General features: G+C 45.6%; 1 protein-coding gene across 1 annotated transcript in view; it reads right to left on the reverse strand.

Annotated features, from left to right (window-relative positions):
• KAT2A (lysine acetyltransferase 2A) overlaps positions 1 to 25851 on the reverse strand; it is a 44695-nt gene that overhangs the window by 4404 nt on the left and 14440 nt on the right. The window contains exons 9-17 of the mRNA XM_069751798.1: positions 24622 to 24758; positions 23566 to 23774; positions 23334 to 23460; positions 22778 to 22888; positions 15083 to 15226; positions 14547 to 14661; positions 14433 to 14469; positions 13596 to 13659; positions 12224 to 12308 (exon numbers count right to left, since the gene is read on the reverse strand). Coding sequence (XP_069607899.1) covers positions 12224 to 12308; positions 13596 to 13659; positions 14433 to 14469; positions 14547 to 14661; positions 15083 to 15226; positions 22778 to 22888; positions 23334 to 23460; positions 23566 to 23774; positions 24622 to 24758 — 1029 coding nt within the window. The remainder of the gene's footprint in view (positions 1 to 12223; positions 12309 to 13595; positions 13660 to 14432; positions 14470 to 14546; positions 14662 to 15082; positions 15227 to 22777; positions 22889 to 23333; positions 23461 to 23565; positions 23775 to 24621; positions 24759 to 25851) is intronic.

The following is a 25851-nucleotide window of genomic DNA, read 5'->3' on the forward strand; positions in this document are numbered from 1 at the left end:
ACAGAGTCCCGTTAACCTCTTCCTCAACTAATCAATTATGTTCTGAATTTTAGTTTTTTCCTTCCCTTCTTCCAGGAGTCATAACTTTTTAGATTTTTCGGTTTATATAGCCGTATGAGGGGAGGGGGGCCTTATAATCCGAATGCAGCTTACCAGTCGTGGTGGAGCAGGGTTCCAGAGTTGCTGCTGCAAGAAGCTGGCGGAGGTTTAATTGGGGCGATGCTGCATGCCCCAGGCTGGTAGGAGGGGGTGTTCGTAGGTCTGGGGGCTCCGTTGACATTTTGTAAGCCTGGAGCTCCCCACACTTTTCAATGCGGCGGAGTTTGAGAAAATGATCGCTGGAGGTGGCACGTGTGCACAGATTGAGCTCTTGCTGCTGCCCCACTCCTACCTCTGCCGCCAGGTTCCTGCCTCCTGGGACCCCACTCCACTGTCCCCTAGGTAAGCTACAATACAAGTGGACTATAAGATGAATCACCATTTTATTAAAACATTTTCTTTTTATTCCTATTTTCCTCTCCAAACTTTGGGGTGCATCTTATAGTCCGCAAAATACGGTATATTTAACATCTTTATACTTTTTACCATCTTTATTTTTAATAATAGAACCGAAAGGGATTGGGGGGTATCAGATCCAAAGTTAAGTTTTTATAATATCGCTCACGTTTATTTATTTTTTTTCCTTCAGTTCCCTTAGAGGACAAATTGAACCTGTGGTTGTCCAATAGCTTATATTACATACTTCAGCAGACCCCTGGCTGCCTCTACCACATCAGCACAGTGCGATCATGTCGCAGTAGAGGCCTAAGGGCCGCTCCCAACTTGTGCTGTACTTCTATGGCTGATGTCAGGAAGGGGTTAATATCCCCTTTCTGACGTATGACGTACTATCCCTTCGAGGTGGTATGGGCCCGTATGACCACCGACGGGATAGTACGTCATCCCCGATCAGCCGCGCTATCCCACAGGACATCCGGCAAACATGATCGCAGCGTTCCGGCAGCATAAGGAAGAATCGCGCAGGGAGGGGGCTCCCTGCGTGCTTCCCCGAGACCCTCGGAGCAACGCGATGTGATCGCGTTGCTCCGAGGGTCTCCTACCTCCTTGCAGGCCCCGGATCCAAAATGGCCGCGGAGGGCCTTCCGGGTCCTGCAGGGAGGTGGCTTGCAGTTGCAGCGCCTGCTCAGAGCAGGCGCCAGCAAGGCTCCTGCTGTGCCTGTCAGATCGCTGATCTGACACAATGCACTGCAAAGTGTCAGATCAGCGATCTGATACTATAATGTGATCCCCCCTCCATCCCTGGACAAAGTAAACAAGTAAAAAAAAAATAATTTTTTACACTTGTAAAAAAATAAATAAAAATGTATGTATGTATGTATGTATGTATGTATGTATGTATGTATGTATGTATGTATATATTTCCCCCCCCAACAAAATACATTTAAATACATTCAAATTTTAATACATTCTTAAAAAAAAAACAAAAAAAAAAAACACATTTAGTATCGCCGCGTCCGTAACAACCCGACCTATAAAACTGTCCCACTAGTTAACCCCTTGAGTGAACACCATAAAAAAAGCAAAAAACCAACGCTTTATTATCATACCGCCGAACAAAATGTGGGATAAAAAGCGATCAAAAAGAGGGATATGAAAAAACATGGTACCGCTGAAAACGTCATCTTGTCTGGCAAAAAACGAGCTGCCAAACAGCATCATCAACGAAAAAATAAAAAAAATAAAAAAGTTATAGTTCTCAGAATAAAGCGATGCAAAAATAATTCTTTTTTATATAAAATAATTTTTATCGTATAAAAGCGCCAAAACACAAAAGAATTATATAAATGACGTATCTCTGTAATCGTACTGACCCGAAGAATAAAACTGCTTTATCAATTTTACCAAACGTGGAACGGTATAAACGCCCTCCCACCCCCCTCCCAAAAGAAATTAATGAATTGCTCATTTTTGGTCATAATGCCTCACAAAAATTGGAATAAAAAGCGATCAAAAAAATGTCACGTGCCCGAAAATGGTAACAATAAAAACGGCAACTCGTCCCGCAAAAAACAAGACCTCACATGACTCTGTGGACCAAAATTTGGAAAAATTATAGCTCTCAAAACGTGGAGACGCAAAAACAATTTTTTGCAATAAAAAGCGTCTTTTAGTGTGCGACAGCTGCCAATCATAAAAATCCGCTAAAAAACCCACTATAAAAGTAAATCAAACCCCCCTTCATCACCCCCTTAGTTAGGGAAAAATAATGAAATAAAAAAAGTATTTATTTCCATTTTCACATTAGGGTTAGGGGGTGATCTTAAGTCACGGTTCTCTGCACGTGGCTATTCCAATAGATGCAGGGGTACCAACGTGCTAGAGTCACTCCATGTAGGGACTTACTACGGCCCTCCAAGCCCAGAAAAGGGATGCTATACAATGGACCAATAAGGTTCATATCGACTTACAATCACGAATGGGAGGAGATGCGTTACATCTTGAAAAAGCACTGGCCTATTCTAAGTGCGGAGTCATCCTTAGGAGAATCGTTAGGGACAGGTCCCTCTATGACAGCGAAGAGGTCAAAGAATTTAAAAGACCTCTTGGCTAAGAGCCACTATGTTCCATCCAGAGATAGTCCATTTGGAACCGGAGGGCCTATTGTCGGATCTGTACCTTGCGGCCACTGCCTGGCCTGCACGAATGTCCTGCGCTGTAACACGTTTAGTTCATCCGACGGTAAAACAAAATTTGATATTGGACACCGCATTTCGTGCGGGAGCACAAATGTCATCTATTACGCTACGTGGGGTTGCTCGAAAATCTACGTCGGATTGACATCTAGGGAATTGAGAAAACGTGTACGTGAGCACGTGTGGGACATTCGTGCGGCTAAGACAGTGACCGACTTATCTCTCCTCAAAACTATCCCGTGCCATTTCAGGCAATTTCATGAGGGTGATCCCTCATCATTCATGGTGCGGGGTATTGATTTAATACATTTGGGAATCTGAGGGGGGGGGGGGGGACTATAAAAAGACCCTTGCGCAGGTGGAGGCTAAATGGATCGTGGTCTTGGACACCATGACCCCACGGGGACTAAATGAGTCCCTTTCCTTCTCCTCCTTCCTTTGAGTCTACTTTTCATTTGGTTCTCAGCCCATACCTGTATATACTCTATGCACCCACCTTATGGTGCTTATACTACTTCTTTCCCCGCGATCCAGGTGTGTGCTTTTATTCTTATTGTTTGCTTTTACTCGTGTTTTAGTCTTATGTGTTTTTTAATATTATTATTTGTTGTTGTCTTAAGCAGGATTTCCTTACTGTCGTCTGCTACCTGCCAACTTAATACTAATGATGGAACTATCTGCGGTGCCGGAATGTATTAAAAGCACCATGATGGGAAAATGCTGCATAAATGATCATATATGAAAGCAGACCTGGAGAACATTGCAACCAACATTCTCTGATTTACTCTCATTTGTCTGTATTTCTGTCATGCACACTATTCCCTATATATAGATATACATTGATTCCATATGGCACCGCTGTATTATGTGTGCGCACATTTATTCCATTGGTGGTGCAGCGGGGAGTGCGCTTGCGCTCCGTGCTCCCTGCTGTGGAGCGGTGCGTCTCTCTCCTCCTCCATACGAGCGGGGATTGCTCCTCCTCCCCGCTCGCGTGTGATGACGATGACGCCCGGCTCCATCTGCGGGGAGTTTTGGATCTGCGGGGCGCATGCGCCGCTATTCCCCTCTGCTATTGGCCGACCGGACATCACGTGCCGGTTCAAAGGACGATATAAGGTCCTGGCTGGGCAAAGACTTTATCCCCTTGAAAAAGCGGGGTTTTACACCCGCGAAACGCGCGTCGGGGGCACTCACGCCCGGTTCCGGATTCCCCATCTTGTGAGCATCCTAAACCTCGTGACTACTTAACTTTATACAATGGGTTACTGTGAGGTATATGGGTGCGTGGACAGGCTGCCTTAATGTTATATTGATATTGCATTTGCATTTTACATCTCGGAATGGCAGCTATCCAGCCTAGCATTTAGTGTGGAGTCTTTGGTGCTCTTATGTGTCGTTCCTGCATATAGTGTGTGTTTTTGTGACTGTTTATTATAATGTTCAAATTGTATTAAAACAGGATTTTTGGTTGCTTACCGTAAAATGTTTTTCTCTGAGCCTTCATTGGGGGACACAGGAAACCATGGGTGTATGCTGCTGCCACTAGGAGGCTGACACTATGCAAATAAAAAAGTTAGCTCCTCCTCTGCAGTGTACACCCTACCGACAGGAAGTAGGATATTCAGTTAGTGAGAAAGCAGTAGGAGAAGCAACGAGAAACAATAACAATATAATAATAATAATCTTTATTTATATAGCGCCAACAAGTTCTGCAGCGCTCCACAGATTAACAGTTTCAAACGCTCAAAGAGTGTTCAAAGAACTCAAACGTTAACAGTATAACAATAAACAAAGCTGTTCAACATGGGAGGGTGCTGTGTCCCCCAATGAAGGCTCAGAGAAAAAGATTTTACGGTAAGCAACCAAAAATCCTGTTTTCTCTATCGCCTCATTGGGGGACACAGGAAACCATGGGACGTCCAAAAGCAGTCCCTGGGGTGGGAACAGCAGTCAACTCCAATCTAGGTCAGAGGAACTCACCACCGTCGCCTGCAAGGTCTTCCTACCTAAGCCGGCATACGCTTAAGCTAGGCATCGAAGTTTCGCGAACATGTGGAGGACCGATCATCGGTCTGTAGAGGTGCAAGGTAGAGGCCTTATATGTGCACCGCCGGGAGACGCCCACTGCCCGGGTAGAGTGCGCCTTAAACCTGGAAGGAGGAGCACTGCTCTGACCTGGCAAATCTAAACATTGCTGACCGGATTTTGCGGGCATGCGTTGATTAGGAGGCCGGAGGGCCTCTCTACGCCGAGCCCTTATACTGAAAAGGGGGCCTTAGCTGGATAGACCCGGTAGCGTGATGAGAGAACGCTACAAAGGACGAGTCCGAGCAGGACAAAGGGAAGGGAATCAAGAATGATGAACAGAACCATGGAGAACCTCGGCAAGATAAGGGCAGAGCACTGAACCTGTAATCCACAGAATGTACAAAACTGCTGCCACAGACTCTGGAAGTGGTTGAGAGCCTGAAAGGAAGGTATAAAATTAAAATGGACCCACCCCTCGCAAAAATGCAGGAGTGTCCGATGTCTGAAGAAAGGGAGGACCTGGATAAAGGCTTTCATAAAATAAAGGAAAGCACACACGGTCCCAGGAGAACCCTGTCCCTCCGAGGACCTCCTTAATAATTGGTTCACGTCGGAGACAAACTGACGGAAAACCTCGGAAGGCAAACTGTGAGGGACTTCCCAGAGGATAAGTCCTGTCACGCCATAAGCAAATGGTCCTTCGGAAGGGCACCATATTGCTGAATGTCCAAGCAGCACCTGCAGTGGCATCCGCGGGAACGGATACCATGCACTTCCTGCAGGATTAAATTAGTCCGCAAGGACAGTGATTTTCTCCGATCGGACTCCATGAAGGGGGCCCTGATGGAGCGGCTTAGCCCATGCGTCTATAAACCTGCTGTCTAGGTGGAGACAAAGGCAGGGCACAATGTAGCGGCGGACACTTCAATGGCCGACTTTGCCGTGGACTATTAGTTCGTCGTTGGTATCCTTGAGGGATGCTCTCTGTGGAAGAGGAGGACTAGAAAAGCTGGAAACCGGAGGGTCCAGAGACGGAGAAGAGGTCCAGCTCGCAGTAAGTTCAGGAGAGAGGGAATATAGGAAAACCCTCTTTGGAACGGCTGGACTAAGGATTTTAAGAGAAAACCCAGAAAAGACCATTAAATTGAAATGACAAGAAAAAACTTGAGAGTAGGGTACTGGGAGCCTGCTAGAAAGCATGACAAGATGGGCATTGATAAGCACAATCGGACATGAGCAGTCAAGGGAGAAGAGTCCATGGAAAACTGGAGTATGTCAATTCCATGGGAAGTTGGCCCTATGAAGGAGTACATAGGCCCCGGAAAAAAACTTGACTGCCAAAAGGAAGATCCGTACCTATGACGACCTGAGTGACCCTATCCGTCACGGACCCTCTGGAATGGGAGAGGATTGTAGTGTGTGGATCTACTTACCTAAGTATAAGACACCACACAAACGAGGATAACAATAAAAGGGATACGAATCCTGCTGAAGGAAGGAATGTATTATCCCAAAAACCCATCATTGGATCCAGGCGTGGAGCAGCCCTGTACACTGGACGATGCTTGCACAGAGTAAGATCCAATTCCTATCCGAGGTGGGAGAACCTGTTCCTGCCACAGTCGGAAATAAAAACCCGGCGCTGCTCGAGGTTGAATCCAGTGTCTGTAAGAAAGAAGAGGGAAGTACTGATGCATAAATAGGAAGCTCTGTATAGAGGTAGTTCAAAGGCCCCTAGACTAGTGCCGTGAACAATCATGAGTCAAGGTATTATATGGGCTCTGACTTCGTAAGAGACAGCCAGAACGTACAATACTGTAAATCATGTATGATAGGAGTAATGCACTGGATCGTGCAGATAAATCTAGGACAGCACTGTAAACTTACCTACTGGATAGTTAGTGGTAGGCCCGAATAACCAAACGGAGTGGAAAGGCTCCTGGGGAGCAACCCGCAATTAAGGCCCAGTGCGTGGCTGAAGGAAAACTGCAACCAGTCGGTACCTGACACCGGCAAGTCCGACCTACCTGAAAGTGGACTGGCCACTTATGCTGCCACTGAGGTCCACCCTGTGGCACTGAGATCCGCCTTGTGGTACGTGCTAGATGTTCTGTTTAGCTGTTAATAGACCACAGACGTTATTGACCGTGAAATACACAGTAAAGTTGCGGCTCCGACTCACCTGAATGCGGTTGTAACTGCTGCGGCAGTCAACCAGAAGTGATAAATACCGGGCACCTCTCTCTGAGTGGTGATTAAAGGGTAGCCTACGCAGATGCTGCAAAAGAACCTTAAGAGAGTGATAGAGGGTGTTTCTGACATACCTGACTCTGGAGCAAAAGAGCAGGACCAGTGCAGCAATCGATCTCGGGCACGTCTAAACCACTGGAACGATGGCAGGTATTGACTTAATGTGTCTGGAAGATGACACCTAAAGCCTGGATAGCAGACAGTACTGCTGCAATCGACAGGAGGAATAGGGGAGTGCACCTGACTTACCTGAATATAGTACAGAACGCCGGTACCCCTGCGGTGGTCAATCCAAGACATGACTGATCCGCTGAAGATACGACAGTTTCAAATAACGTACTGTACCTGGAAGGTGGTGCGTGTGAAACCTGGGTGTCGGATAGAGTACTGCTGCGATCGGCTCTCGGTATCCTGCAACTATGGCAGATATAGTACTGGTGCGATCGGCTCTCGGTATCTTGCGACTATGGCAGATAGAGTACTGCTGCGATTGGCTCAGTATCCTGCGACTATGGCAGATAGAGTACTGCTGCGTTCGGCACCCGATATCCTGCAACTATGGCAAATAGAGTACTGCTGCGATCGGCTCTCGGTATCCTGTGACTAATCAGCCTGGAGAGAACCCTGGAGAAGGGTATAGGAGAGAGTTGATTCTGTGTTGCGGTCTAGGTCGTGATATCTGACGGCATTAGACAGAATAACAGCTTCCGTGTAGTAAGCCGCACCACGGAGTCTGTCTTGAAGTATGTCCTGCCGTGCTCATTCTCCTGAAGGTAGGACAGTAGGCTTGTCAACAGGGAGCCTAAACTCTACTCTCTGTTGTGCACCTGAGTTCAAACCTTTGTGCCTGCGATATGTGGTCAGATTCTTTATCCACTGAGCCACGGCAGACGTTGCTGGGAAATACAGACTCTTAACCGGCTGGAAGTCAGGTCTGAACACTGCAGTCGTGAAGTGAGTAGGAGCAGCTCCCTACTCTGCTTAGAGCAGTTTAATGGTTGCATCCGGAGGGGGCTGCAGGGAGATGGAGGGCAAGTGCCTTAGAGCAGGAGATATGGAAACATTTGATATGCCAGGGCTCTAGCATCGCTGTGTGTAGAGAAATAGCCGAGCACCGCTGAAAATCAAGGCACAGGTCTGCAATAGCAGAAATCACAACAGCAGTGTGAAAACGTAGAACTCTGAGGCAACTGAAACCTTCTACGAAGTGAACGTCATATGGCAGGTCTTATAATGGTCCATCTCCCTGTGGAGGGTGAGGGGCGGACAGTGGCCCAGATGACGGCAGCGAGGGACATACTGCCATACCCCGCTGGTAACTGCATGGCTCTAGGGCACTTATTACACCGGTGACTGCAAGGCTTTGCTACTACGCCAGAGACTGTACGGCTCTAGAGTGCTACTTTGCCAGTGATTGCACGGCTCCAGAGTACTATTACGCATTACGCCTGTGACTGCACGGGTCTAGAGTACTATTACGCATTAAGCCGGTGACTGCACGGGTCTAGAGTAGTGATACACCATCGACTGCACGGCTTTAGAGTACTAATACGTTTCACACCAGTGACTGCATTACGCCAGTGGCTGCACGGTTGACCGGCTTGCATGAAAGGACGACGAGAACACTTTCCTATAGGATTGGGCATGATAAGCATACCTACTAAGGAATGCCAGAAGGTTAGGGGAACAGGAGAGATGCAGAGAGGAGTGCCAAACTGCTAAGCAGCGCTACTCACAGCAGTTGTAGTGTCCTGTAGTCTGCTCCAAGGCTGTAACTGCGACAGGCATCAGGACACAGGTCCAGGGCACCAGTATGAAGATGGAGGCGGGGAACCCGGCCGTTGCAGATGCACGCTGGTGGGAAAGGACAAGCACACCGATCTGAAGGGGGGGAGGCGCGAATAGCCATCAGTTCCGGAGGAGAACGGTTCCCAACAAGATAGCTGCGATCCCAGGCCGAATGGTGCGGCTGGGAGTAGTGGGCGGAGCTAGCCGCTCTGAACAGGAATGGGTACAGACTAAACCGCCTGTAGGGGAGCACCAAGATGGCGCCGGTGGGCGGAGCTTGCCGATGATGTTCGGGCGGGAGAAAAGCCCGCCCGAGGGAAAGGAAGTGGGAGGAGATGCGGCGCCGGAAGTAGGCCCCGGTAGAAGCCGGGGCCTAAATTTGAGGCCGGCGGCCGCCGGGAGGGGCCGCGGGTGCAGTGCGGACCCCGGGAAAAGCGGCGCGGTTGCCTGCAAGGCCGCTGCGCCGTGGCCAAAGGAGGAGGAAGCGGCCGGAGGAGGAAGCGGTGCGGTGCCTGCTAAGCCGCTGTGCCAGAAGAAAAACGGTGCAGCCGCAGGAGAAAGCGGCGCGGCTGCCAGCGAGGCAGCCGCGCAGTGTCAGAAAAGAATAGTGCGGCTGTAAGAGGACAGAGACAGTGCGGCCACATGGGAAAAAAGGCAGCGGCTGCTGCACGGCTGCAGCGCCGGGTCAGAGCCCAGTGCAGCTGGGGAAAAGCAGTGCGGCCGCCTGTAAGGCCAAGAACAGCGCGGCCGCCAGGAAGTAGCGCAGCTCACGCAAATGGGGTGACGACCCCCGCCCCATGCAACCTGGAAAAATATCCCAAGGGACCCCCAAATGACTACCCTGGAACTGAGGAAGGACTCAGAGGTACTTTGGAATACTTACCTAAAACATCCCACGCCGTCCTTACTAACCTCATTCTGGGGAAAATATCAGACGTCCAGGGAGCTGATGGACGTCCTCGTCTCCTCCGACCGACAGGCTCTGGTGGGCGAGTGGGTGGGGGACGGATGCAGGACCGGACTTCTAAGCACGCTTGCGTGCTAGGATCTTGGCCCTGCTGTGGGATCTATGAGGATACGGGGTGGCAGTACACGCCGTACTCATAGTCCATAATGTGGGACTACAGGTGTGACTGTTCACCCTGTATCCCTCCGGAAAATCTGAAAAGAAACGACGCACATTGAGGTAGATAAGGGTCTAATGAAAGACCCGTGTCCACCTCCTACTGACACTAAGCTAAACTGAATATCCTACTTCCTGTCGGTAGGGTGTACACTGCAGAGGAGGAGCTAACTTTTTTATTTGCATAGTGTCAGCCTCCTAGTGGCAGCAGCATACACCCCATGGTTTCCTGTGTCCCCCAATGAGGCGATAGAGAAATACATTTTTCTATTTTTAATATACCCATTTGCTCTTTTGTCCTCCATGGTTACAATTGGGGTTGTAAATATATTATTATTACACCTACAAATGGTGCAGTGTGTGGCTGTTCTAAGTACCTATTAATGTATTTACGTTGTGGCTTGATACCAAAACATTGTAAGGCAACGTGAGGTATGACTGGATATCACAGCAGGTACCCTTCTCTATTGTTATAACAGCACCCTTAGAGATACCCCCAGTATATGCAAAACCAACCGAGATGATGTATGCATCTAGTCCTAGATTCTGATAAAGATATACTGGAGTATCTCTGCCTACCTTAGCCTTTTTTGTGGAGTTATCGGAAAAATAAGGCTAGAACTCCACCATGAGAAACTAGGGACACAGTTTACCAAGTTAGTTTAGAACACTAGTTTTAGTTAGATAGTCATACTGATTTATCTCTATTTCCTCAAGTTATTTCTATCTACGCACTGTGTGTATATATATATATATATATATATATATATATATATATATATATATATATATATATATATATATATATATATATATATATATATATATATATATATATATTTCTGTCCCCTATCCCAGCAGGGCAATACAGGGATAGTAGGGAGAGCCGACGAGGAGTGGGGGCGCCACGGCGCAGGACACAGGGTGCCAACCTCCGCGCGCAGGACACAGGGTGCCAACCTCCGCGCGCAGGACACAGGGTGCCAACCTCCGCGCGCAGGACACAGGGTGCCAACCTCCGCGCGCAGGACACAGGGTGCCAACCTCCGCGCGCAGGACACAGGGTGCCAACCTCCGCAGGCAGGTAGGGTGCATCCAGTGAGTGTAGGGCTTGGCACTGTCCCGGCCTTTCCTGTAGTACGCTTGTATTTTGGTGATGGTTTTGCAAGTGCACACATATGGTTTTAATAATACTTGAAATAAAGGTTAAATTTTATGGTATCCTTGAAATTCTCTTTTGGGGATTTTTCTGTGAGCCAAGTCTGATTTACCCCAAATAGTTATATTTTTGTCTGTGAAACATGGGTTTCAATGTTTAGGCACATCAGGGGCTCTCTAAACGTGACATGGCGTCCGATCTCAATTCCAGTAAATTTTGCATTGAAAAGTCAAACGGCGCTCCTTCCCTTCCGAGCTCTGCAATGCGCCCAAACAGTGGTTTACTCCAACATATGGGGTATCGGCATACTCAGGACAAATTGTACAACAACTTTTGGGGTCCAGTTTCTCCGGTTACCCTTGGTAAAATAAAACAAATTGGAGCTGAAGTAGATTTTTTGTGAAGAAAAGTTAAATGCTCAATTTTTGTTAAAACATTCCAAAAATTCCTGTGAAACACCTGAAGGGTTAAATAAACTTTTTGAATGTGGTTTTGAGCACCTCGAGGGGTGCAGTTTTTAGAATGTTGTCACACTTGGGTATTTTCTATCATATAGACCCCTCAAAGTGACTTCAAATGTGATGTGGTCCCTAAAAAAAATGGTGTTGTAAAAATGAGAAATTGCTGGTCAACTTTTAACCCTTATAACTCCCTAACAAACATTTTGGTTCCAAAATTGTGCTTATGTAAAGTAGACATGTGGGAAATGTTACTTATTAAGTATTTTGTGTGATATATCTCTGTGATTTAAGGGCATAAAAATAAAAAATTGGAAAATATTGAAATTTTCAAAATTTTCATTTTTCACAAATAAATGCAGGTAATAGCAAAGAAATGTTACCACTATCATGAAGTACAATATGTCACTAGAAAACAATGCCAGAATCACCAGGATCCGTTGAAGCGTTCCAGAGTTATAACGTCAAAGGGACAGTGGTCAGAATTGTAAAAATTGGCCTGGTCATTAACGTGCAAACCACCCTTGGGGTAAAAGGGATATGCATGGCCCCCATTGTAGTCAGGGAAGATTTCTACTGCAGCAAGCTAGGGAGTTCTCCTAATCCCAGCTGTGGCTGTTGGGGCATGATGGGAGTTGTAGTTTTGCAGCAACTAGATAACCAAATGTTGGAGACTAGTAACCTAGATACTGTTCATTTTATCTGGAGTAAAGGATCTTACCAATTGGAAACCGGATAACTTCATAGTAATCTGGAGCCTCAGATTTCTTCACAGGTTCCATGAAAGGCCAAGCACTTGGGTGTGTCTGAAGATAAATGGAAATCCCAATTATTCGGTTTGGGCTTCAAATATAAAATAATAATAATAATAATTTTTATTTATATAGCGCCAACAAATTCCGCAGCACTTTACAATAAGTGGGGACATGTACAGACAATAAATTCAGTATAAGCTAAGACAATTTAAACAGTGACATTAGGGGTGAAGTCCCTGCTCGCAAGCTTACAATCTACAAGGAAATGGGGGGACACAATAGGTGAAAAATGCTTGTTATTTCAGGTCTGGCAATTATAATAAATAGGGATTTCATATAAAGCTGCATGATCCGGTCATCAGCCCGTGTGTTTAAGTGCAATAGTCAAGTATCAAGTGCAGTTATCATGTGCATGGAGAGTGTGGAGACAGATGAATAGTAGGGTGCAGATTCACATGCAGATAATATTTGGAAGGAGGGAACAGGACAAAGTCAGTTTACTGAGTAGTTGATTTGGTAGGCTTGTATGAAGAGATGGGTTTTTAAAGCGCGCTTGAATAGGTCGGGGCTAGGTATCAGTCTGATCATCTGGGGAAATGCATTCCAGAGAGCTGGCGTAGCACGAGAGAAGTCTTGGAGACGGAGGTGCGAGGTTCGGATTACGGGGGATGTTAGTCTTAGGTCATTTGTAGAACGGAGGGCACGTGTAGGGCGATATACGGAGATGAGAGAGGAGATATAAGGCGGTTCAGAACTGTGGAGAGCTTTGTGGGTGAGAGAGATGAGTTTATACTGGATCCTGTAGCGAATGGGTAGCCAGTGTAATGACTGGCACAAGATGGAAAATCATTCCTGACCGCTCTTCCTGCTACAGTTATTAGAGATGTTCAGCGAAAACCAGGGAAGTAAACTGCGATGTGTTAGAAAACCAAGTCTCTACCAGTAACATAAAAAAATTTATAAATAAAAATCAGTAGAAACTAACTGGAAGCTACATACAATGCACATCTACTGCTCCTGCGTCTAGTATGGCTCACAGGTAGTTTATCTGTAATTTCGGTACATGGCCAGCAACAAAACTGTATGGGAAGACTGGTGCCATGGCAGCACAATATGCAGATCTCATTAGACATCTTACAAACGAGTCCTGCCTGCGAGAGCGCAGTCATTAATAGTGCTTTAACTGTGTGATTTGTGAGGAGCCCTCTCAGAGGAGCGCAGAACAACAGGAGACAAGATAATGAAGGCTCAAAGTGCTATATCCCTGCCTGCAAATGGTGCCTGAAAAGGAGATGTAGTGAAATAATACACAAGTTCTTAGCTCTGCCAAGCTATTACCTTAATCTGAGCTAGCAAGTTCTTCAGGACATTATACAACTGGTCTGGGTCTTTAATTTCCTTCCTGGGGGGAAAAATAATTAATACGATATAAACTGTACACAGATATCATCATCATTGGGATGTACATTGTGATGAATGGAACCTGCTGGAGGTTAAAGGGGTCATCCACTAGTAGGACAACCCCTTCTCAACATCCTCACGTGAGCCCCAGGAACGCGAGTGCAGACACCGCTGAAACGGTGCTGCCAGTGTTTTTATGTTAAGGGGCAAACATTCAGATTGAGAAGTTGTTGCTCTAGTAGTGGGAGACCCCTGTAAGTAACTGCATGGTTTACAATGGAAGTCCATATACGGTATATACCTAACGCACACTTGTGAGACAATATAAGCTTTGTAAACTTATTACTTTGGATTTAGGAGTCCAGTGAGCAGTCTCACAGAGACTGACATTGCCTGTATGACAGGACATATAGAAATAGCTGTCAATCACTAAGAACCACCACCAACTGGACTCCTAAGCCCAACAGGAGCAGAGCTTTGAATCAGCAAGTGTCAAGTTATAGTGAACCTTGTCCCAAGACCCTGACAGGTTCACTTACAGAAGCTCTCCTCCGTGGCCGATGAAGGGGATTCACATCAGGGAGTCCCCCCGCCTTTCTATATACCTGTATGCAATAACAAAGCACATATATTTGGCTTGTATAAAGCAGATGAAGGATGATTGGGGTAAAACAGGAGTATGTGCTGCTTCAGTGTTATGTTAGTGCATACTTTTGCTGGCATGGTGGTTGGTAAGGATATGACAATTAACTGTAGCACAGTTAACTCACTCACCCTTTTTCTTTGCAAGATGGCTTCCATCCAGTTTCTCCTGAAACAAGAAGAAATGTCAGTTCTGCATATTTATTAGTTCTCTGATACAGACCAACAAACTGCACTTGAACTTACGTATGCCGGGTATGCATTCTACTGGAATCTGTCGCACCCCTTCTTTGAAACAAGTGAGCCCGGGGTACACTTTGCGGATCTGCGCTTGTCGGCGCTCAATCAGTTTCTTAATTATCTGAAATCAATTGAAAACATTATCACTTATGGAGAATGACAAGCTTAGCAAATCAGATTCCTAGTACTCTAAGAATGTGTTCACATGTTGCAGTAGATGTGCCCAATTGATGTAAAGCAAAAGCGTAACCTATGTCACGGAGGAGGAAAAGGGCGCTGCATGTCGTAGGAGCAAGGACAGGTGAGAATTTTTTTTTTTTTTTTTCAGAAGGATGGGGACCAAGATGGTGGCATTATTACAGGATAGGGCCAAGACAAAGGAGATTAGTACAAATTGAGTGCTACTGTACATTTATGGGGCAAGTGGTGGTCATAAATACTCTAGGGGGCTAATTGCAGTATATTACTGAAAGGGGCAATACAGTAAAAAAAAAAAAATAACAAAATAAAACCCACACATACATACATACATACATACATACCTCTTTTTGTTTTTTAATAATATGGGAGAGCTCAGTGTAAGGAATTCGAGGATTAAGTTCACACTCCATCAAAGTGGCTCCCTCATAATCCTTGATGTAACCCAGGTAACGACTTTTTGGGACTTTAATATCTTTTGAAAACCCCTAAATGTGAACAAAAATATTATAAAAATCTGAAGCAGCTAAAGAAGAAAAATAAAATAAATGGATTGTGCAGCTCATGGCAAACCATCAATTTAGGACTTTAAAAAGGTTCAAAATAGAGAGAATTAACATCTGCTGTATCTACATTCAGCTACAGCAACCACTGTGTGAATCCTATTCGTTTCCTTTTGATGTAGCATTACAGCAGTATTTTATATGGGGATTTATAAAAAAAACAAAAAAAAAAAAAACATCCAGAGCAGATAACTTCCTTATTTACTCCCTTAGGCTCAAGCTCAGGTGATGATGATTAAAATACAAGGTTTTCAAAAGAAGGATATCACAAGAATATAGGTTATAACTCCAAAAGCATTATATCAGAAGATGATGAGCCTACTTCATACACAGCAGGTGCATATTGTGTTATACTGGGACATGCACCTGCCTGTTAAGTGTGAAGTGACTGACCCAAGCTTCAGAGACCGGGCGTAATAGGAGATCGCGGAGAGAACCACACACAAGTATTGCAGGGTTTATTAGTCTTGATCAAGAACTTGTAGGTTTGTGTCCATTGGGTGGTTACTGCATAGTGAATGCCATAAAAGCGGAACCCAAAGAACAATGACAGACTTGCGGTGCTTCTTTTTTAACTAAAAATTCACAATTTACTAATTATATTTTATGGTAAATAAAAACTGAAAGCATCACATGATTGATGCTGCCCGAACCACAGGTAGCCCCACAGAATGGCCCCTTCAAAAAAAAAAAAAAACCCTACAGACTGAGAAACACAGATTTAAAAATGGGATTAGGAGCAAGGTTACAAGTCAACAATGTGCCTCAATCGGCTCAGCTAGATTGTGAGGTCTCTCCTGATAAAGGGAAGAAAGGGAAGGAGGGATGAAAGGGAAGGAGGGAAGAAAGGGAAGGAGGGAAGAAAGGGAAGGAAGGAGGGAAGAAAGGGAAGGAAGGAGGGAAGAAAGGGAAGGAAGGAGGGAAGAAAGGGAAGGAAGGAGGGAAGAAAGGGAAGGAAGGAGGGAAGAAAGGGAAGGAAGGAGGGAAGAAAGAAAGGGAAGGAGGGAAGAAAGAAAGGGAAGGAGGGAAGAAAGGGAAGGAAGGAGGGAAGAAAGGGAAGGAGGGAAGAAAGGGAAGGAAGGAAGGAGGGAAGAAAGGGAAGGAAGGAAGGAAGGAAGAAAGGGAAGGAAGGAAGGAAGGAAGAAAGGGAAGGAAGGAAGAAAGGGAAGGAAGGAAGAAAGGGAAGGAAGGAAGGAAGGAAGGAAGGGAGGAAGAAAGGGAAGGAAGGAAGGAAGGAAGAAAGAAAGGGAAGGAAGGAAGAAAGGGAAGGAAGGAAGGAAGGAAGGAAGGAAGGAAGGAAGGAAGGAAGGAAGGAAGGAAGGAAGGAAGGAAGGGAAGGAAGGAAGGAAGGAAGGAAGAAAGGGAAGGAAGGAAGAAAGAAAGAAAGGGAAGGAAGGAAGAAAGAAAGGGAAGGAAGGAAGAAAGGGAAGGAAGGAAGGAAGGAAGGAAGGCAGAAAGAAAGGGAAGGAAGGAAGAAAGAAAGAAAGAAGGAAAGAAAGAAAGGGAAGGAAGGAAGAAAGAAAGAAAGAAAGAAAGAAAGAAAGAATGAAAGAAAGAAAGAAAGAAAGAAAGGGAAGGAAGGAAGAAAGGGAAGGAAGGAGGGAAGAAAGGGAAGGAGGGAAGAAAGGGAAGGAGGGAAGAAAGGGAAGGAGGGAAGAAAGGGAAGGAGGGAAGAAAGGGAAGGAGGGAAGAAAGGGAAGGAGGGAAGAAAGGGAAGGAAGGAAGAAAGGGAAGGAAGGAAGGGAAGGAAGGGAGAAAGGGAAGGAAGGAAGAAAGGGAAGGAAGGAAGAAAGGGAAGGAAGGAAGAAAGGGAAGGAAGGAAGAAAGGGAAGGAAGGAAGGAAGGAAGGAAGGAAGGAAGGAAGGAAGGAAGGAAGGAAAGAAAAACTGGACAAATAAAACATTGGTGGTTACCAGACTGCAGTTTTCGAATGTGATGATAGATCGAATGCAATGTTGTAACTTTCCTGCTTTACAAAGTCTTTATTTATTGCTTTAGAGCGTATATTCAATAATCTTCTATTTCTCTTTAGTAGTCCAAAATCATTTGATCGCCGCCACTATGGAAATGTGATCTCTTGTGCTGGCTTGTGGGTGATGTTGGGCATCGGAATGGCGTCAATACCAATTGTTACAATTCGAGGGTAAAGCTCAAGAGAATATAAAGGGAGGGGAACAACCTCAACAGGTCATCTCACAAGACTGTAGCATAAGACGTTGAATTAGTCACGCTACATTGAATCTCTCTCTCTCTCTCTCTCGTCCCTGAACTGAAAAGCTGGTGTTACACAGTGCAAGTGCAACATGGCGATAGGCGTCCACGCCCCTAAGACCTATGTCATCACTCTGCCCACGCCCCTTCATTGGCTGAAAAAAATGGCGCCAAGCGCGTCATACGAAACGCGACTTTGGCACGAAAGTCGCGTACCGCATGGCCGACCCCACACAGGGATCGGGTCGGGTTTCATGAAACCCGACTTTGCCAAAAGTCGGCGACTTTTGAAAATGAACGATCCGTTTCGCTCAACCCTACTGGTGACGCATCACCAAATCCTGGCTCTCCTCAACACATCCACACACATTTCTAACCCCCTGCCACGATCCTCTACACATTTACCCAACCATTCATCCAGCCCCCACTCCCCTTACCTGGAGCTCCTTCTGCAACAAACTGCCATTTATCCATGACCTCTTCATCACTAAAACTATCCTTCCTCGGCATCACTGAAACCTGGCTCACCTCCTCTGACTCAGCCTCTCTAGCTGGACTTTCCTATGGCGGATTCCACCCCTCTCACACCCCTTGCCCCAACAACAAACGTGGTGGAGGAGTTGGCTTGCTCCTGTCTCTCAGAGTCCCTTCTCCCTCTTACAGACAGCTTCCCTTCATGACACAGATGCTGCTGCCACTTTTTATAACACCACAATAACAGCTACACACAATTCGGCCGCCCCCTCACGCATAGCAAAACTTGTACAATCAACAGACAGCCCTGGCTGACCAGCCTGATCAAAGAACTGAGACGGGCTTCCAGGGTCGCTGAGCAGAGATGGAAAGATCCCACTCTGCTGAGCACTTCATCGCATACAAGCAGTCCCTCGCCAGCTTCAAGTCCACGCTCACTGCCGCAAAACAAACTTATTTCTCATCTCTCATATCCTCCCTGTCTCACAACCCTAAACAGCTTTTCAACACTTTCCATTCTCTACTCAGTCCCCCAGCACCTCCTGCCTCCCCATCTCATTTCTGCTGAAGACTTTGCCTCTTTCTTTAAACAGAAGATCGATACGATCAGAGGAAGCTTTGGACCGCAGCGCACAATGCCCCTCTTAGCTGCTCAACCCAGTTCCTCCAAAAACCAGCTTCTCCACCATGACAGAAGATCAGCTCTCCACCCTCCTGTCTAGATCACATCTCACCACTTGCGCGCTTGACCCGCTCCCGTCCCAACTCATCCCTAACCTCACCACAGTCTTCATCCCAACCCTAACACACCACTTCAACCTCTCTCACAGCTGGTGTCTTCCCCTCATTCTTCAAACATGCCAAGGTCACACCCATCTTCAAAAAGCCCTCCCTCGACCCATCCTCTGTGTCTAGCTATCGTCCGATATCTCTTCTCTCTTATGCCTCAAAACTACTGGAACAGCATGTCCATCTTGAACTGTTCTACCTCTCCTCCTGCTCCCTCTTTGACCGGTTACAATCTGGCTTCCGACCCCATCACTCAACTGAAACTGCCTAACTAAAGTCAACAATGACCTACTAACCGCCAAGAGCAAGTGACACTACTCTGTCCTCCTTCTCTTGGACCTGTCTTCTGCCTTTAATGACACTGTGGACCATTCCCTCCTGCTACAGAATCTATCATCTCTTGGCATCACAGGCTTGGCCCTATCCTGGATCTTGTCATATCTAACAGACCAAACCTTCAGTGTCTCTCTCTCTCTCCCACACCACCTCCTCACCCCGCCCCTTGTCTGTCGGTGTCCCTCAAGGCTCAGTTCTGGGACCCCTACCCATCTAAACCTTCTGCCTGGGACAGGTCATAGAATCACACGGTTTGCAGTATCGTCTCTACGCCGATGACACGCAGATCTACCTATCCGGACCTGACCTCACCTCCTTACTCACCAAAATCCCACACTATCTCAGCCTTCTTTTCTGCTTGCTTTCTAAAACTGAAAATGGACAAAACAGAATTCATCATCTTTCCCCCCCCCCCCCCCCCCATCTCATTCTACCCCTCCACCAGACCTGTCCATCAATGTCAATGGCTGCTCACTTTCCTCAGTCTCGCATGCTTGGGGTGATCTTTGACTCTGCCCTCTCTTTCAAGCCACATATCCAAAGCCCATGCCTCCCCCTGCCATCTCAAACTCAAAAATATTTCCCGGATCCGAGCATTCCTCGACAACAAAACCACAAAAACACTCGTGCACGCCCTTATCTCCCGCCTTGACTACTGCAACCTCCTACTCTCTGGCACCAATCCAATCCATCCTACATTCTGCTGCTCGACTAATCTACCTGTCTCCCCGCTATTCCCCAGCCTCTCCCCTATGCCAAGCCCTTCACTAGCTTCCCATCGTCCAGAGACTTCAGTTCAAAACCCTTACTATGACATACAAAGCCATCCACAGCCACTCTTCTCCATACATCTGCGACATGGTCTCCCGATACCTCCACGCAATCGTCAATCCTCACAAGATCTCCTTCTTTACTCCCCTCTTATCTCTTCTTCCCACAACCGCATCCAAGACTTCTCCCGTGCTTCCCCCATACTCTCTCTACCCCAACACATCAGACTCTTGCATACCATAGATACCTTCAAAAATAACCTGAAGACTCACCTCTTCCAACAAGCCTACAGCCTGCAGTGATCCTCAACCTACTGAACTGCCACACGACCAACTCTACCCTTTCCTAGTACATCCTCACCCATCCCCTGCAGACTGAGCCCTCGCAGGCAGGGTCCTCCCTCCTCCTGTACCCGTTATTGCCTTGTTGTTTGCTCATGTTTATTGTATTTGTCTATATTTGCCCCCTTTCCACATGTAAAGCACCATGGAATAAATGGCGCTATAAAAATGTATAAATAATAATAAACCGTAACACTTAACATGTATTTTTTAAATAAGTTCACACTTTTTCTCTTCTTCCCCATTCCTTTCCAATGAGTTATACTAAAATCAGATTCCTTTATAATCACAGGATGGCTACATTCATACATCTGTATGAATTGTCCGGGTGACATCCAATTTTTTTTTTTCTTCACTGGAGATTGCTCCTCTCCTTGAATATCTCTTGAGCTTTACCCTTCAAATGAACTGGCTGTCATGACAGAGATATATCTATGTATTATAGCAAGCACAGCAGCACCCTGTAAGAGCTAAAATATACTCAAACATTGAATATATGAGATCTGAAATGCACTGCTGCTAAACAAAATGTAGTTACAAAAATAAAAGGTTCTTAGTGCATAAATTGGCCAATACATCTATGCTCATCAACCATGGCAAGGTGACAATTCTCTAATGGGTATCAACTAGAATACTTATCAAACATGCCCCTCAGGCTTATAAGGCTATATTTTAAATGGGAAGATAGGAACCAATTAAAAGCACCCTCTGATTGATGGGAGGAATGCAGACACAACCTCCACTAGTAAACTACATAAAAACAAAAAAAGCACCACCATGTAATGCATTTACCCTTGAAATGTACCAACTGGCTGTCATGAGATAAATTAGATCACACACACAAGCACCTAAAATATTCTCAGATAACGGAACCAGATCCTGTAAATTGCACCACATGGCTGATGAAAAGAATTTATTTATTTATTTATTTAAAGCATTTATTTTTACACTGCTCAAAAAAATAAAGGGAACACTAAAATACCACATCCTAGATATCACTGAATAAAATATTCCAGTTGTAAATCTTTATTCATTACATAGTGGAATGCGTTGAGAATAATAAAACGAGAATAATAAAACAAAAATGATCAATGTAAATCAAAATTAATATCCCATGGAGGTCTGGAGTTGGAATGATACGCAAAATCAAAAGTATAAAATCCAATTACAGGCTGATCCAACTTCAGCAGAAATGCCTCAAGACAAGAAAATGATGCTCAGTAGTGTGCGAGACCTCCACGTGACTGTATGACCTCCTTACAATGCGTGGGCAAGCACCTGATGATGGGACAGATTTTCTCCTGAGGGATCTCTCCCCAGACCTGGGATTAAAGCATCAGTCAACTCCTGGGCAGTCTGTGGTGCAACGTGATGTCGGTGGATGGAACGAAACATGATGTTTCAGATGTGCTCGACTGGATTCAGGTCTAGGGAAAGGGAAGGCCAGTCCATTGCATCAATGCCATCATCATGCAAGAACTGCTGACACTCTTCAGCCACATTAGGACTAGCATTGTCATGCATCAGAAGGAGCCCAGGGCCCAGTGCTCCTGTATATGGTCTCACAATGGGTCTAAGGATCTCATTCTGGTACCTAATGGCAGTCAGGGCACCTAGAGTTAGCAGATGGAGGGCTGGGTAGCCCTCCAAAAAATGCCTCCACACACCATTATTGACCCACTCCCAAACCGGTCATGCTGGAGGATGTTGAAGACAGCAGAAAGTTCTCCATGGCGTCTCTAGACTGTCACTTCTGTCAAAAGTGATCCTTGTGAACATGCTCTCATGTGTGAAAAGAACAGGGCGCCAATGTCAAATGTGCCAATCTTTGTGCTCTCTGGCAAATGCCAGCCGCCTTGAATAGTGTTGGGCTGCAAGCGCAACACCGACGTGTGGATGTTGGGCCCTGATATCTCCCTCATGGAGTCTGATTCGGACTGTGTCCGAAGACAAATGGGTGCTAGTGGCCTTCTAGAGGTCATTTTGTAGAGCTCTGGCAATGTTCTTCCTTGCTCAGAAGAAGCGGTCCTGCTGCTGGGTTGTTGCTCTCCTACGGCCCCCTCCACATCCCCTGGTGTACTGGCCTGTCTCCTGGTAGCTGCTCCATGCTCTGGACACTGTTCTGAGACCCTGCTACCCTTCTTGCCACAGCTCGTATTGATGTGCCATCATGGATGAACTACACTACCGGAGCAGCTTCTGTAGGTTATAGACACCACCTCATGCTACCTCTAGGGGCGAGAGCAATGACAAAAGAGAACAGAGAAATGGTCTGTGATCACCCCCTACAGAACTACTCCATTATAGGGTGTGTCTTGCTAATTGCCTATAATTTCTACCTGTTGTCTGTTCCATTTGCACAACAGCAGGAGAAATTGATTCACAATCAGTGATGCTTCATAACTGGACTGGTTAATTTTAGAAAAGTGTGATTGACTTGGAGTTACATTATGTTTACGTGTTCCCTTTATTTTTTGAGCAGTGTATATCACCATTTGGTTTATTAGTAAACAATATAAGCTATTCATTAGCTGCAAGGAACAAAGACCGTCACCTGCTTTTTAAAATAGCCAATAGCATATTCATCTGCATACGTAAGGAAGTACAGGATGTTGTGCTTAATGTGGTATTCCTTCAAATGGTTCATTAAATGCGTTCCATATCCCTGAAAAATATATAGGACAAAATTAAATTACATCGAGTCCCTTTTTCTCTAATCCATCTTTGGCATAACTTGCTTCAAAATTTTAGAAATGGATGAAAAATCCCTTGCCCTTTCGGCCACAATAGACAGATGTACATATTCCACATCCCTCTTTTTACAGAGCTGGACTCAGATTAGAAGTCATCTATGTTCTTTGTAGCAGAACTTCATGCGGTGTTGGTGCTGAACAAGGGATATGCGGGGAGGGGGTCCAAGAAGCAGAAACATGAGTGGATGCTTGATTAGTGTTCCTAGGTCAATGACCTGGAGGATATCATATAGTCACTAATGTTAAGACCCCAGTAAGTAACTCCTCATATTGCAGCTTCTGAACATTGGATATAAAGGGGTTCCCAGAAGTGATCTTTGAGGGAGACATCCAATAAGAATAAAAGGCAATACAGACCTTGACTTGTTCATTAGACGTCACTGCACAGAACACGATTTCTGTAAAGCCTTGAGTGGGGAACATTCGGAAGCAGATGCCTCCAATAACACGTCCATCTTTAATAAGAGCCAGAGTTTTGTGCTTTCTGCAAAGAAAAACAAGCCTATAACATATAATCTTAGATAAATGCTGACATCTGACAACTTGCTCAACAGAACGTTTCTTTGGAACATCCAAAAACGAAACTTACGGGTCAAACACCAACCGGGTGATGTACTCCTTGGGCATTCGGGGAAGCTGATGGGAGAAGACGTTCTGCAACCCAACAAGCCACATGAGAATCTTCTTATTTGACTTCTGAGACAGAGAGTTTCCAATAACATGAAACTCTATGATCCCCCTGCGTTCCTCTAAGCGAGCAGTCTCATCGCGGGCAGCATTAGCGGACAGTAGGCTTGTCTGTCATAGGGTAAAGAAATGCTGAACAGTAAACACTCAAAGAATGAAACGTATTATCAATTCAGTATTAAAAGAGGATCAGTCGGCCCAGCAGATATGTACTAGGAAAAACTGTTAAATCTTTCCATTTTTTTGGGAGAACAAACTACCGTATTTTGCGGCGTATAAGACGACTTTTTAACCCCTGAAAATCTTCTCAAAAGTCCGGGGTCGTCTTATACGCCGGGTACGGCATGTGCGGAGCTCGGAGGTCGCCGCATATGGTGCAGGGAGCAGTCCTGGATGGGTCCCAGGGTCTGGAGGAGAGAAGACTCTTTCAGGCCCTGGGATCCATATTGTGAAAAAAAAAAAAAAAAATATTGATATACATACCTTCCCTGGGAACCATCCGGGACCGCTCCCTGCACACGCTGTATAAGATGACCCCCGAGAAGTTGGGGGTCGTCTTATACGCCGAAAAATATTGTACTCATTTCATTTTTTTTTTTTGTGGTGAGGAGGTGACCAAAGCATAATAGCTATGCCTTATTTATATTGTTCAAATCCATGTGTGATAACATACTATCTCGAAAGTTTTGGTTTTCATTGGCTGTAAGCCATAATCATCAACATTAACCAAAATAAACACTAGAAATAGATCACTCAATAATGACTATATATGAGTTTCACTTTTTGTATTGAGGAACTGAAACTTTTTGATGATATGCTAATTTTTTGAGATGCACCTGTATATACCTTATGTACCACTGCACTTCAAATTTAATTCATTTCTCAAGCTCATATCTTTTAATAACACAAAGAAAAATTATACCAGAACTTATCAGATACACAATAACACACAGCTTACATCTGGGCCCAGCATGGCAGCTGGATCGGTGATAGTCAGCATCACTTCATTCACCAACTCCATGGGAATATCGCCCATCACGCGGATTCTTTTAGCGTCCTCCAGAGTCAGGCTGTCTGAGAGTTTCCTTTTTTCCCCTGCAGTACATAATGACTGTTAATTAGCAGGAAAGTAACTTGAGGTAAATAAAAATGTATACAATCTATTATAACATCTAAACAATGAATACTTTGCCAATCTCCTCTTCGATTACTACTTGAAGTTATTTCACCCATGTGTAGTCACAGTTGTAAGATAAGATAAAGCTATCAACTGGCCTCCACCATTAAGGCCCCTTCACACTAAGCGACGCTGCAGCGATACCGACAACGATGTTGATCGCTGCAGCGTCGCTGGAGAGCTGTCACACAGACAGCTCTCCAGCGACCAACGATGCCGGTAACCAGGGTAAACATCAGGTTACTAAGCGCAGGGCCGCGCTTAGTAACCCGATGTTTACCCTGGTTACCATCGTAAAAGTAAAAAAAACAAACACTACATACTTACCTTCCGCTGTCTGTCCCCGGCGCTGTGCTTTCCTGCACTGACTGAGCACAGCGACCGGAAAGCAGAGCGGTGACGTCACCGCTGTGCTTTCCGGCTGGCCGGCGCTCACAGCCAGCGCAGAGAAGCAGAGCGCCGGGGACAGACAGTGGAAGGTAAGTATGTAGTGTTTGGTTTTTTTACTTTTACGATGGTAACCAGGGTAAACATCGGGTTACTAAGCACGGCCCTGCGCTTAGTAACCCGATGTTTACCCTGGTTACCAGTGAAGACATCGCTGGATCGGCGTCACACACGCCGATTCAGCGATGTCAGCGGGAGATCCAGCGACGAAATAAAGTGCTGGACTTTCTGCAGCGACCAACGACATCACAGCAGAATCCTGATCGCTGCTGCGTGTCAAACTAAACGATATCGCTAGCCAGGACGCTGCAACGCCACGGATCGCTAGCGATATCGTTCAGTGTGACGGTACCTTTACTAATGACAGCTTTTCTGAACCAATGAGCCCTTAAAGGGGTTTTCCCCAACTACAAAATAATCTTTAGTTCTATAAATATATGCAACTTGCCAACATTTTTTATTTGTAAAGTTGCTTAGATTGTAAGATATTAGCAGTGGTCCAGGCTTACAGTTTGCAAGAGTTTTCTGTTTGTAAGAGCGTTATCAATTATGTATGTGAAGTGA

The sequence above is a fragment of the Ranitomeya imitator genome, chromosome 2 (assembly GCF_032444005.1).
Source record: "Ranitomeya imitator isolate aRanImi1 chromosome 2, aRanImi1.pri, whole genome shotgun sequence".
Classification (NCBI taxonomy): domain Eukaryota; kingdom Metazoa; phylum Chordata; class Amphibia; order Anura; family Dendrobatidae; genus Ranitomeya; species Ranitomeya imitator.